Source organism: Choristoneura fumiferana, unplaced genomic scaffold (genome assembly GCF_025370935.1).
Source record: "Choristoneura fumiferana unplaced genomic scaffold, NRCan_CFum_1 Sck3bRy_43;HRSCAF=211_pilon, whole genome shotgun sequence".
NCBI lineage: Eukaryota > Metazoa > Arthropoda > Insecta > Lepidoptera > Tortricidae > Choristoneura > Choristoneura fumiferana.
In genome coordinates, this window is record NW_027413029.1 from 35,735 (window position 1) to 48,729 (window position 12,995).

At 46.8% G+C, this 12,995-nt stretch overlaps 2 protein-coding genes across 2 annotated transcripts in view; one reads left to right on the forward strand and one right to left on the reverse strand.

Annotated features, from left to right (window-relative positions):
• Window positions 1-15: 15 nt before the first annotated feature.
• On the forward strand, window positions 16-2,525 carry LOC141445186 (uncharacterized). The gene is made up of 2 exons (XM_074110970.1): window positions 16-131; window positions 1,040-2,525. Exons 1-2 carry the CDS (start codon window positions 16-18, stop codon window positions 2,523-2,525), a joined length of 1,602 nt encoding a protein of 533 aa, XP_073967071.1.
• A 6,202-nt stretch (window positions 2,526-8,727) lies between these two features.
• LOC141445182 (tetratricopeptide repeat protein 5-like) overlaps window positions 8,728-12,995 on the reverse strand; it is a 4,628-nt gene continuing 360 nt past the window's right edge. The window contains exons 2-6 of the mRNA XM_074110968.1: window positions 12,493-12,792; window positions 11,560-11,745; window positions 10,862-11,037; window positions 10,117-10,261; window positions 8,728-9,163 (exon numbers count right to left, since the gene is read on the reverse strand). Of these exons, the coding sequence (XP_073967069.1) occupies window positions 9,044-9,163; window positions 10,117-10,261; window positions 10,862-11,037; window positions 11,560-11,745; window positions 12,493-12,792 (927 nt within the window). The 3' untranslated portion in view covers window positions 8,728-9,043. The remainder of the gene's footprint in view (window positions 9,164-10,116; window positions 10,262-10,861; window positions 11,038-11,559; window positions 11,746-12,492; window positions 12,793-12,995) is intronic.

Here is a 12,995-nt window from a genome sequence, read left to right on the forward strand (position 1 = left end):
GGGGTGTAGGGCGGAATGAGTACGCTTGGGTATGCGGCGCTGAGCTATTGGCTCGTTCCTGTCAAGTCTGTTATACGCGTCCACGTCGCCCCCAGCTCGCCGACGTACGGGCTTGGGGGCGAACCCACTCCGTAATCACCTAATGAGTGGGTCGCGCACCCTGGTAATACTGTGGTCGGTAACGGGCGTCGCATAATACCATCTACCCCGGACCGCAGTAGCTAAGTATGACAGGCCATCTGCCGGGTATAGTAGGTGACCCGGTGGATTTAACACTGCCTACCTGCGTGTGTCCTGCGCAGTTGATCGCCGTGCGCAGGGATGAAGGAGTCCTGGGGGGTTGAGTCGAACGGGGTCGGGGTTACCTCGGGAGACAACACGCCCTCTTTGGTCTGGATTTCAGGCTAAACGGTAGCCTCGCAGCTAGCCACTGCGGGGAAATGGACACGCGTAACTGCACGGATGAGCTGGGTGCATTACGCTGGCGAGACGGGGTGGGGTCCTCCGGGAGGGCAAGGGAACCGGCCATGCTGACGGAACAAGGGTGGCGGAACCACTGGTGGTTGGGATGGATCACGATCATCAGCCGTCATCTGTAGTTCCCGATGTCGCGCAAGGAACCTAACCTGCACCGTCTATATCTGCTGCGTAGCCCCGGTGTCGTACACGACATCCCCAATGTTGCGGGCTCCATGGAGGGTAGGGAGCGCGGCGGATGAAGCAAAAAACCCAACTATGGAACAAAAAAGGTCCATAACCCAGGGACCAGATGGGAAACCTGACGGTACCTTACAGGTGGGCGGAACCGCGAAAGCGGGTCCATCCACTCACACGTCTTTAGGGTCTGCGCAAGCGGAACCTAACCGACAACACAAACAACGGGAGGGCGGGGCCACAATCGTGGAACTACCCTCCTTCACACGCGGAGCCAAGGCAGCGATGTCGACCTTGGCCTCCGCAAGCACACACACCCATGGGGGCGGTGCTGCTAAGGTGGGACCGCCACACACCAAGCCACGTAAGTCCGTGGTCGGTCAAGGAAGGCTGGGAAACCAGCTGGACCGAAGCCGACCACGTCGACTGCGAGCGACCATACAGGCCCAGCGCCACCTCAGGGAGGTGCAAAGCCAAAGGCGGGAGCGACTCCTGACGTCTCCGCGGCAACAGGGCAACCTGAGGCTAGTGGATCGACGACGGGAGGAGCTGCCGACCTCAAACATTTTGACGAGGCGTGGACTCTTGTTGACCACCGCCGGGGCAAAGGCAAGTCCGGCAAGGCGGTGGGAAGCGCTAGTGGTGCGGGAACCTCCCAAGCTGGAAGCGGTCCTGCGCCCAAGCGCAAGAGCAAGAAGCAGCGCCAGCGTCAAAAGGAGCGGGCGAAAGCGGCGAAAGCTGCTAAGCGCGAGGCAACAGCTCTTGCCAAGAAAAACCCCAAAATAAAGGGGAACGTCAAGTTTGCGAAGGGAGCGGCAGGCAGCCAGGGCAACCAGGTAGCCGGTCGAGGCCAACGCAACGAGACGCAAGGTCAGAGCAAAGCCGGGGCTAAAGGTCCGACTCAGGCTACGGCTAAAAGGAACCGCCATGACGACACACAGTCGCCAAGAGGCGGGTCCAAGAAGCCGAGGCTTGAGGAAGGAGCTGAAGCCTCGTACGCGGAGGCGGTGCGGTCGGAGCTACTGGTTGCGGTAACAGCCGCGACCGGTGAGCCCCTGACTGCGCAGGCCTCTGCAGAAATACAGGCACGCCTGCAGGAGCAGTTGCTCGAGCAGGCAGTGCAAGAAACAGGCATCGACTGGAGTGGGGACCCCCAGTTTAGGGGGAAACCAATCCTTGCCAACGGCGCCCTGAAATTGTGGTGTGAGGACCACGAAACAGTTGAGTGGCTCACAAAAACAATTGCGGGGTTTACTTTGTCCACTGGTACTGGACTGATGGTAAAACGTCAGTGCGACCTAGTCCGGATGGTTCGCTGTGGCGTCCTGCTACCGGGTGACCAGCCGGACATCTGGAAGGTGGGACGCGCACTGCGCTACCAAAACAAGTGGGCAAGGGTGGACAGCTGGCTCCTCCATAAAGTGGACCGGCAAGAGGGGGACACGTTCCTCATCTTCAGTGCTCCGGAGGACGTGGTGCAGACCCTGATTGAACGGGAGCGCCGACTCTGCTACATGCTAGGGTCGGTGTACGTGAAATTTCAGGGTCCGAAAGGTAAATTTACCGAGCACCTGCCAACGGACACGGGCCACGAGGAGGAAGCCACCGGCTCCAAACAGGAAGCCACCGGCTCCAAACAGGCGAAGGGAATGAAGCCAAGGGAACACCCGGCTGACCCTAAGCCTCCTCCACAAGCGCAGTCGAGCCCCCTGAAGCCGACCCATGAAGCAGAGGACGAGGAGGAGCTGCTTCTGGGTTCGGAGGGAGGCTCTTGCGCTGCGGGCCTAGGCAACCTGGCCCTTGGGGGGTCAGATTGGGAGGAGATGGAGGTGCTGTCGTCAGATGGCGAACCCAAATCCCCCAATCTGTAACCTCATACAAGCCAACCTCCACCACAGTGTGACCGCAACGGCTCAGATGCGGAAATGGTTGGAGGTCAACCCAACAGCCATTGCCCTGATCCAGGAGCCGTGGGTCAGGAATGGCATCGTATGCGGACTCCGAAGTGCAGGAGGTAAGATAGTCACATACACGGGCCCGGATAATCCACGGGCCTGCATCTACATCTCCAAGAACATACATGCGCATGCTCTAACGAGTTTCTGTTCTAGAGATCTGTGCGCTATTAAAGTGCATAGAGCGCAAGATCACAGCCTGCCAGAGGTGGTCGTCGCCTCAGTCTACATGCCAGAGGCTGATGCACCACCGCCACACGACATGACGAGGCTGGTAACCTACTGCGAAGAGGTCGGATTGCAGCTCATCATTGCCACTGACTCCAACGCACACCACGTCCTCTGGGGGATGCAAGTTACAAACGAGAGAGGTAAGCTTCTTGTTGAATACCTGATGACCACGAATCTGAATATCATGAATGTGGGATCGGAACCCACTTTTGTGAATAGACGTAGCAGAACGATCATCGACCTAACACTGGCTACAGAAGCGGCATCAGGAACCATCTCTAACTGGCATGTGTCCAAGGAGATATCATGTTCTGATCATAGATGGATCCGCTTCGACATGCAGGTAGTTACAGTCCCTGTTTCCCCAAAGCGTAACCCACGCAAAACCAACCGCGTGCTTTACGCCAATAGACTGGATCAGCTGCTCGGGGAGCGGTCGTGCCCAGACAGACTCGTGGGGACGGGACAGATAGAAAAACAGGTAGATATACTGACTGATAGTATCACAGACTCCTACCACGCTGCATGTCCTTTATCAACCCCGTCAGAGAGCACCAACAACAAGGTGAAATGGTGGGGTCCTGAACTGGAAAGGCTCAGGAAAAAGGTAAGACAACTATTAAACAGAGCAATGAATACATGCGCGGATCTGGACTGGGACAACTACAAGGAAGCCAAGTCCAGATACAAAAAACGACTAAGGTACAGAAGTACCGAATCGTGGCGCAAATTCTGCAGCAGCATAGAGACCTGCGTACAGGCCAACAGGGTAAGAAAAGTCCTAGCAAACCAAACCAATCAGGTAGGGGGCTCCCTAAAAAAGCCAGATAACACCTTCACCGGCACACCAGAGGAAACAGAGCGCGTACTGGTACAGACACACTTTCCAGGCTGCCACATCATGCGCTCAGTCCACTGGTCCGAGGAGGAGACAGTTACAACCGAGGAGCACTGGCAACAAGCACTCGAGGTAATTAGCCCATCAAAGGTTAAATGGGCAATTAGTAGCTTCGACTCCTTTAAATCCCCAGGCCTGGATGAGATCTTCCCGGCACTCCTGAAGTGGGGAGGACATCGACTGATCCAAAGGCTCACCACCGTTTTCACAGCATGTTTAGCTCATAGATACATACCGAAACGGTGGAGGGAGGTAAAGGTAATATTCATCCCGAAACCTGGGAAAAGCGACTACTCCGAACCCAAGGCACACAGACCCATTAGTCTCACCTCGTTCTTGCTGAAGACTATGGAGAGGCTCTGTGACCGGGATCTGAGAGAACATGCCCTAGCTACAATACGTCTACACTCACACCAGCATGCGTATAGCCAAGGTAAATCAACAGAGTCAGCTCTACATGCAGTGGTCAGCAGAATAGAAGAGGCCATTGAAAATAAATCAATGTGCCTCGGCACCTTCATCGACATTGAAGGAGCCTTCGATAAGACCAACTTCAGCAGCATCACTTCGGCCCTGACAAGACACAGAGTGAATCCGGTCATGGTCGAATGGATAGGTAACATGCTCAGCAAAAGAATCATCAGACTCAACTCATCTGAGACACAACATGCACTGGTAGCCAGAGGATGTCCACAAGGAGGGGTGTTGTCACCACTACTGTGGAACATGGTAGTAAATGACCTCATAACCAGACTTAACCAACACCATTACTACACGATCGGGTACGCTGACGATATTGCTATATTAATAAGCGGTAGAGTCAGCAGCACTGTGTGTGACGTCACGCAGCAGGCAATACGGATCGTGGAACGATGGTGCATCGAAAACGAACTAACTGTCAACCCCAAGAAGACAGAACAGGTAATGTTCACAAACAAACGACTGCTGGGCAACTATAACCCCCCCAGACTGTTCAACACGGAACTACAGTTCAGTTCGGAGGTAAAGTATCTAGGAGTAATACTGGATAGCAAATTGAACTGGAGTAACCATCTCAACAATAAGATCGACAAGGCCACGGTGGCTTTCTGGCAGTGCCGTAGAATGGTAGGTAAGCAATGGGGTTTATCACCCAAGGTCACTCTATGGCTATACCAGTCAGTCATCAGACCTATAATCAGCTACGGTGCAGTGGTTTGGTGGCCACGAACCAAACTAATCACCGTCGAAGCAAAGCTACAACGATTCCAGAGGCTGGCTTGCATGGCAACCACGGGCTGTATGAGGACGACTCCGACTGCGGCCCTGGAAGCTTTGCTTGGCCTGCCGCCGCTGCATCTGTTTATCCAACAGGAGGCGGGAGCGACGGCGGTAAGACTAAAAAAGCTAAACCTATGGAAAAGCGTAAGTGTTCCACACGCCAAACTGCTTGATGAACTGGTACACAGGGAACCACTCTTTGAGGCGGTCACCGACAGGATACCCAAACAGTACGTATTCGATAAAAAATACAAGATACAACTACACGAAGACCCGGGGGAAGGACTCAACTTGAAAGAGCTAAGGATCTTCACGGACGGGTCAAAGACATCAACTGGTACAGGCTCTGGAACACACTCAGAGGACCTGAATATCAACATATCAAAGCCACTAGGAGCCCATAATACCGTCTTCCAAGCGGAATGTATGGGAATCATAATGGCAACTGCAGCGATTGACTCCAGGAAGGTACAGGATTTTCCTATCCGTATACTTTCTGACAGCAAATCGGTCTTGCAAGCCCTGCAGAGCGACACAATGACATCAGGGCTAATCTACGAGTGCCATCGAGCTCTGACGTTGGTAAGTGAGACAAACACCATAACACTACAATGGATAAAAGGACACAGTGGATCGCGAGGTAACGACGCGGCCGACCGATTGGCTAGAGGGGGTTCGGACATGAAGGTCTTCGGTCCCGAACCCATTCTACCTCTGCCCTTTGGATGGCTGCGCGGCAAACTGCGACACAACACCAAGGTAATGCACCAACAATATTGGACGAACCTAGATACATGCAGGCAAACCAGAGAAGCCCTCCCGACGATCAACCCCGGATTGTCCCGCAAGCTTCGCGGACTTAGGAGGGATCAACTCCGACTGCTGGTCGGTGCTCTTACTGGTCATGCTTTACTAAACAAGCACTTACATAATCTAGGTGTTACAGACAGCCCCCTGTGCAGAGCATGCATGGAGGCAGAAGAGACAGCCACTCACATCCTTCTGGAATGCTCTGGTGTGGCGAACTACAGGGCACTACACCTCGGATCACCGGGGTCACTGCAGGAAGTCGCCGGCAACGTGAAGGGTCTGCTAGGCTTCCTCCAGGAGCTAGGCTGGCATGAATAGTGCCTACAGCCTAATCACGCAAAATAGGCGCACTTAGACGTCGAGTTGCGGAAAACAGCCCGCTAATACCTATACCTATACCTATACCTAGTTTGAGTCCCGGGAACATAATCCCGGAAAATTGCAGTTCCGCGAGATAGCGATAAAGAATTCTGTGCGGAAAGAGTCGCGGGCAACAGCTAGTTTGTTATATTTTTACGAGTTATTATGTTACCCTTTTACTTCACGTAAGCTAATTTCACTTTTCGTAATTACCTAAGACCTCGGAGAGGCAAATTTTATGAAAATGTCGAATTACAACAACGACTACACGTCCCAGGGGTACGGCACTAATTACGTACCTAATCCTTATGCTGGCCGCGGCGGAGCGCAGTGGGGACGGGGAGGCAGGAATGTTAACCCCAGACCTGAACTGGAAGCGCCAAGGCGGAGCAGAGGCGGACGATACGGAGGTCCAGCTCGTCGAACGCAACCACCACCACCGCCGGAAGAAAAGCCGGCTGTTGCGAGCGAGGCTCCAATTTCGGGCGTACCGCAGCCCAAACACTTGTCTAAAACTTCATCACCTATGATGAATGATCTTCTGTACCTCGAGAACTTCATGAACGAAATGGGGACAGAGATGCGGATGGCGCCGATTGCAAACGAGGCCCATCCAGGCCACTACGGTATGGCGCGCCTTGTGGAGGAAGACTACAAATCAGCAGCGGGACACTCACACGTCTATGCCAAGAACGTGTCCCAGTCCATACACTCCTACTACGTGGGCATGCATTTGTATGGTCGGATGTTGAGTTTAAGACGTCAGTGCGGTGCGGTCATTACGCCTGACGAGTCCGACTTTATCACACAACTCGAAGTGGGGAGTTACTCACTCACGAAACTGGCCGAACAATACCTAGCCGGTTTCGGTGATACCAGCATACCCGGATCCACCGAGTGTGACTTTATATTTAAACAAACCAGCTCTTCAAGCTGGTGAGAACATTCTCGGCTACTTTGGACCAATAGTCGAGAAATGCAACTGATTATGCAACTTATGTTTGTCCGGGCGTATTAGCCCAAAGAATTGTCGAAGACATGGCACGTACCATGGCTCTGTTACACGTTGTAGGTGTAGTTATTTGACACGATGGCCGTATCGATATTTATGACTGTATCTACATGCATATTTTTGTCAAATGTTTGCCAATGACTTAACCAAAATCTACACGCTTCGTTATATTTCACCATACTTACGTCATCCACAACAATACAAATAGTAGAGGCCCTTAGTTTAAAAATTAATCACTATGAAAGTAGATTTTAAATATTTCAAATTCATAACTCACACAATAAAGGCACAACTACATTGGCACGGTAATCGCGGATCTTATCGCACTTGAGGCCTGGTTAAGGGTTAAATGGATTAGGCTAATATATCTTGTAGCTTAATACATCAGTCGTACTGTGGTTCTTAAACAAGCGACCAGCAAAGCAAGTCGACAGACGTATCAGATAGAGTAACTAATCTTCTGAAATTTATTAAAAAAAGATTACCCTCTGTTAATGCCCCTGTTACATAACATTTATTCAACAATTTTAGTCGCCGGTGTAATTGCCCCTTTAGGGTGAGGCCATTCGAATGTAATTTTTTAGTTGAGAATCGAGTATTTTCGGTCGCAATATATTGATTTCATACAAAAGTCCTATTTGTGTAAAACTCATTTTGCGTCGCCAACAAACTGGATTTTTTGTATAAAACGAAATACGGCACAAATTACGCGACCGAAAATACCAAGGTCACAACTCAAAAAATTACGTTCGTTTGGCCTCACCCTTATAATGAAAAACACAACTGGGTGACACTCTTTCCCGGCCCGGATAATACCGACTATGTTTTTCGCATACATGCCCATAGAAGCTCATGTCAGTTTCTATGGGCGTGTACACAAGAAAACAGGGTCGGTATTTCCATGTTGGTATTATCCAGGCCGGGAAAGAGTGTCACCCACACAACTATCATGCATGATAATAGAATTGACAAAGATCATTTTCACATGTGCCACAGTGTATACACTCGAGATCCACGAATTATCACTCACATTCAGTCTTTAGTGTTTAATTATTTGCCAAACACATTTGAGACATTAATATAGGGCTGGCACGAGTTCTCAGTCGCCATGAGCGTCTCTATCTCAATAGTAAAGAAAGAAAGAGATGCACTGAGCGACAAAATAGTAAACGTGTTAATTTTTTTAACAAATGTTGCCATGATAATACGTATACTTTCGATTATTATTGCAATAATTGCACAGTGAACATCACGATAATCATTAAAATCAGTTTTAACTAACTGATAAATTAGATTTATGCAGGGTGCCTCTGACTGGGGCTTTATTTATTCATATTTACTTTAATTGGGTTCGATTCTACACATATAACTGAGCTACTTTTTTTGTAACAATTTTCAAATAACTAGTAATTTATTGATGCTCAAAACTTTATCGTCAAACCAGTGTATCACGCATGGCGGTGTTACCGCTGTCTCATGGTACGAGGGCGAAATTTCCTTAGTACGGGGGGGGGGGGCTTTAAATAATTATCTTTAGTAAAAAAAACATTTAATTGAAAATTAAATTTAATCTCTATGAAAAAAATATACGACTTGACGATATGTTTTTAAAAAGTTGCAGAACAAAAGTAACTCAGTTATGCAAGTAGAATCGAACCTTGCAAAGCCCCATAGTCAGAGGCACCCTGTAGCTAAGACAATAAAAATTGTATGTGCTTGAGGGTAGGCAGTTATTAACAGCGTCCCATCTCTTTCTAGCATTATGTAAGGTTAGATATGTTACGTTTTTCTCGTTCACTGGGTAAATGTCAAGAAAAGACTAGGGACCCCAGTCTCCACTAGGCAACAGTACCTCCTACCGGGTCAGTGAACCTCGTAGGTGCTGGTAACTTTGGTGGACGCGAACTGTTCGATGCCCACGCGGCGCCCGTTGACGCGCATCTGCGTCGGGTCGGTCACGCGGATGGAACTGAACTCGAACTTCTGGAATGAAAGTGACAGGTTTAGTCAAATGGTAATTAATAGGCTAGACGACTAAAAAAAACTGTTTAGTCCGTCAGTTAGATAATTAAAAAATATTGTGCACGTATTTTTTCTTTTGTTTGACAAACAAAAAATGACGAGGATACAGTGCTTAGAAGTTTCGAGTGAAGTCACTATATGGTACGATTTTTACCTAATAGTGTCGTCACAAGCCCCCACTCCGGAAGTTTGATGATCTATACCTTTGTCGATTTTTAATAATTTGATAAACCAAAAAATACGTGTCCCATATTTTTCCATAATCTAACTGTCGGACTAAATAGAATGATATATTTTTAAACCCAGTCGTCATCCCTATTATGTGAGAAAACGGCGTGACCCCCCACTGAGTCACCTTCCCCGACGGACGTCAATGAGAGAGAGAGAGAGAGAGAGAGAGAGAAAGAAAGACATTTATTTACACATATTCGATACACAGAAAAAACACGTTAGGATGAAATGGTGGTGGGTATGGATGGTGGTAATGGTATGGTGGAGGGTAGTGGTATGGTATGGTGGTAATGGTTAGTATGGTGGAGCCTGGATCCATGCTAAATTAAAGATTGTTCTTTTTATTTATAAAATTGGAACTAATTGGATAAAATTTGAAATTTACAATCTTAGTCATAAGATTGTACACAACTGCTGCTTTAAATACAACATCAATGAGAACCACGAACCATTTCTGTCACACAGCATGGAATGATAGAAAGAGATGGTGAATGCGATTGCGAGCGCCAGAGCATTAGGTCCCTGTCACACGAGTAGCGAGCGTATTTTGTATGAAGGCGATCACGCAACGAGTTCGCCGCGACTGATATTTTTAAAAGAAATACGGTCGTAACTCGCAAGTGTGATAAATAGACAATACGGCCACTGGACTTTAGGCCCATAATCTTGGCAAAGACACTTACCGCCAACGGCGAGTCCAGCTTGTGATGCTTGACTTTTGGCTCGGGTATGGCCACTGCGTCACCTATGATGGCTCCTCTACCGTCCGCCCAATTGTAAACGGTTACTAGGAAACACTGTAAGCTTGCGTCTACTATCGCGAACGTACTGAAACAATTTTATTAAAAAAACATAAGTAATTATTTATTGAAACAATTACAATACATAAGGCCTCTTCTCAGTCCATGTCCTCCGCCCAGTGCGTATGGGGAACTTCATGCACTCCATTGAATTGCTTCGTAGGTTTGTTGTGCAGGGGGGCTACTATGAAATTCTAAGTGCGTATCGTACCGTCCCTCTCACTCTCGTATTAAATAACATAAGCGTCAGAGGGGCGGCAACATACGAAGTTAGAATTTTGCACTTCCTCATGATATAGGCTGAGATGATGATGATGAGTGATGACAGTACATAATAGTAATAATAATGGTTAGGCACTTTTAGGGGCTGTTTCACCATCCATTGATTAGTGTTGACTGACGGTTAAATGTGATGCCGTATCCGTCTATTCGAACAAAACAAATAGAGACAGCATCACATTTAACCGTCAGTTAACACTAGTCAATGGATGGTGAAACAGCCCCTTAGACTACGTTCGCACTACGCGGCTAAACGTACGGTTTTAGTGCGCCGTTTCTTTCTCAAGCGAAATAAATAAATAGCTAACAAAGCAGAGCCACACAAACAGAGAGAGACAGAGATACTCACAAAGGTACAGAGTTTTCATTATGTATGGAGCCGACAACTCGCCCCAATATCACTTTGCCCAGGTTTTTGCCTTCCACCAATTGGTCGAGTGTCGTGAAGTTGAATGCGTTCTCTTTCGCACCGTTCCTCTCTACTGTTGCCGTCGCGTACACTCCTAGCATTTTCTTGTCTAATGACTGAAAATGAGAATTATAGAAAGTTCATTTTTGTTGCATATCAGGTTATTAAATTTGACACTATCAATAAATAATTCTAAGATGCAGCTGCAATAAGAACCATTTATTTTAAACTTTAAAACTTGATATTCAGTAGCTTTGTTATATTAAACGTCTTTAAATCTTTTAAAATAAAGTACATTGTTGTAGAGGCTGGAAAGTAAGCAATAGATGAACGAGTTAGTTTGAAGGCCGACCCGAAGGGGAGGCCTTCGATAATACGAGTTCATCTATTGCACTTTTGGCCGAGACTAAACATTGTGCTTTTCATGATCACTGTGAGGAAATAAAAAATATTTTTCCACAAAACAAACAATAATAATTGAAAGACTGATGATAATGATTGACTAAATATTTTTTTTATTTTATTATTATGTGATTTTTTTGATGTTTTTAAACTTAAAGCACATTGGTATAAACTGTAATGTTTTTAATTGAATGAATGAATAAATCTATGAGTCAGCAGTCAACTCAAAAACCTACCTGAACCATTTGCTGCAGCCGTTTGCTCTTCACCTTTCCTTTGGTCCTCACCAGCTCATTGGCAGCAGCGAGGTACTGCGTTAGTTTATTCAACTCCTGCCGAGGAAGGTCCCAGGGCGGGTCCAAACGACACGCATAGTCAAAATCAGATAGGGCTTCTGCATAACACTCTTCGAACTTTAGTGCCTGAAATTCGTAGCCATTACTAGAATGTAAATCATAATGGGCATGCCTAAAAAACCATAATAGCACAATTTAGATAGCATCATTGTTTTCTCTATTTGAGCCAAGATGGCGTTAGGAGTTGCTACAAAATAAAATAATTAACATTATTAAGTAAATTTTAATGTATGCAATGTGTACAGTCGAACAAACTGAATCATGTATGGTGAAGGATTTTAATTCATGACCCACCATGGAACCACTTCACAGTAAACATGATAGTGACATCGCATTAATTAACAAGGAAAATCGTAATGACTTTTTCTTTGAAAAGGTGTCACGGTGGCTCATGAAATTAAAGTCTGACTGTACCAGGATGGAACCTTTGTGCCACTAACGTCATATTGACATCCTATACTTTGGTCAAGGAAATCATAGAGAAATTGGTTAATATTTAAAAAGTTCCATCCTGGTTCATAAATCAGTTTGTTCAACTATACATATGTATACATATTTGTAAATCTTATAATATCCAAATATGAAGGAACTCCTTTGTCAATTGTGTTCAATTGAGAAATGTTGAGATACATATACATGACTGTACAAAGTTAAATAAAGTCAATTAATCTTTTTATTTGAATGTTTAAGTGGATGCGAGGAGCATTTAATTAGCGAAAAACAAAGAGTGAGTTAAGGAGGAGGGTGGGACGTCCTACGGCTGCTGATTTTGAGAGTAGGGTGAAAAGTTAGAGATCTGCATAGAATACTCACAATTCCTTTATTATAATAGAGATCAGGCTGTCCCTTTGCAACAGGGTCTGCCAAAGCTTGCTTATACGCACTCATACATAGCTTTATCTTCGTTGGATCCTGGCTGCCCAGGAAGAATTGGCACAAATAAGCATTACCCAGTATGATCCAAGACATGCCATCCTTAGTATCAAGGCTCACAGCCTCTCTAGCAAGCTCCACACTCCTCACAATGGCTGGTGTTGAGTCATTTTTCTTACCATCACTGGTTTCTTGGCGGAGGATGATTGAGAGACAGCGGAGAGAGAGGCGGTTGCGTTCCTGTAATAGAAATAAATGCAAGTATAGAAACGTATAAACAGAAAGTTATTATATTACAGTTCAAGCATAGCTTATAGGAGTTTTTCTCAAAAAGTTGTCCCGTCATGAAATTGACAAGAAATCAGTTTTTGTGAAGAAATATTAACCCTAAGGCGAGATCATAAAACATAAACTACATAAAAACATCCAAAATTTCTTGATTT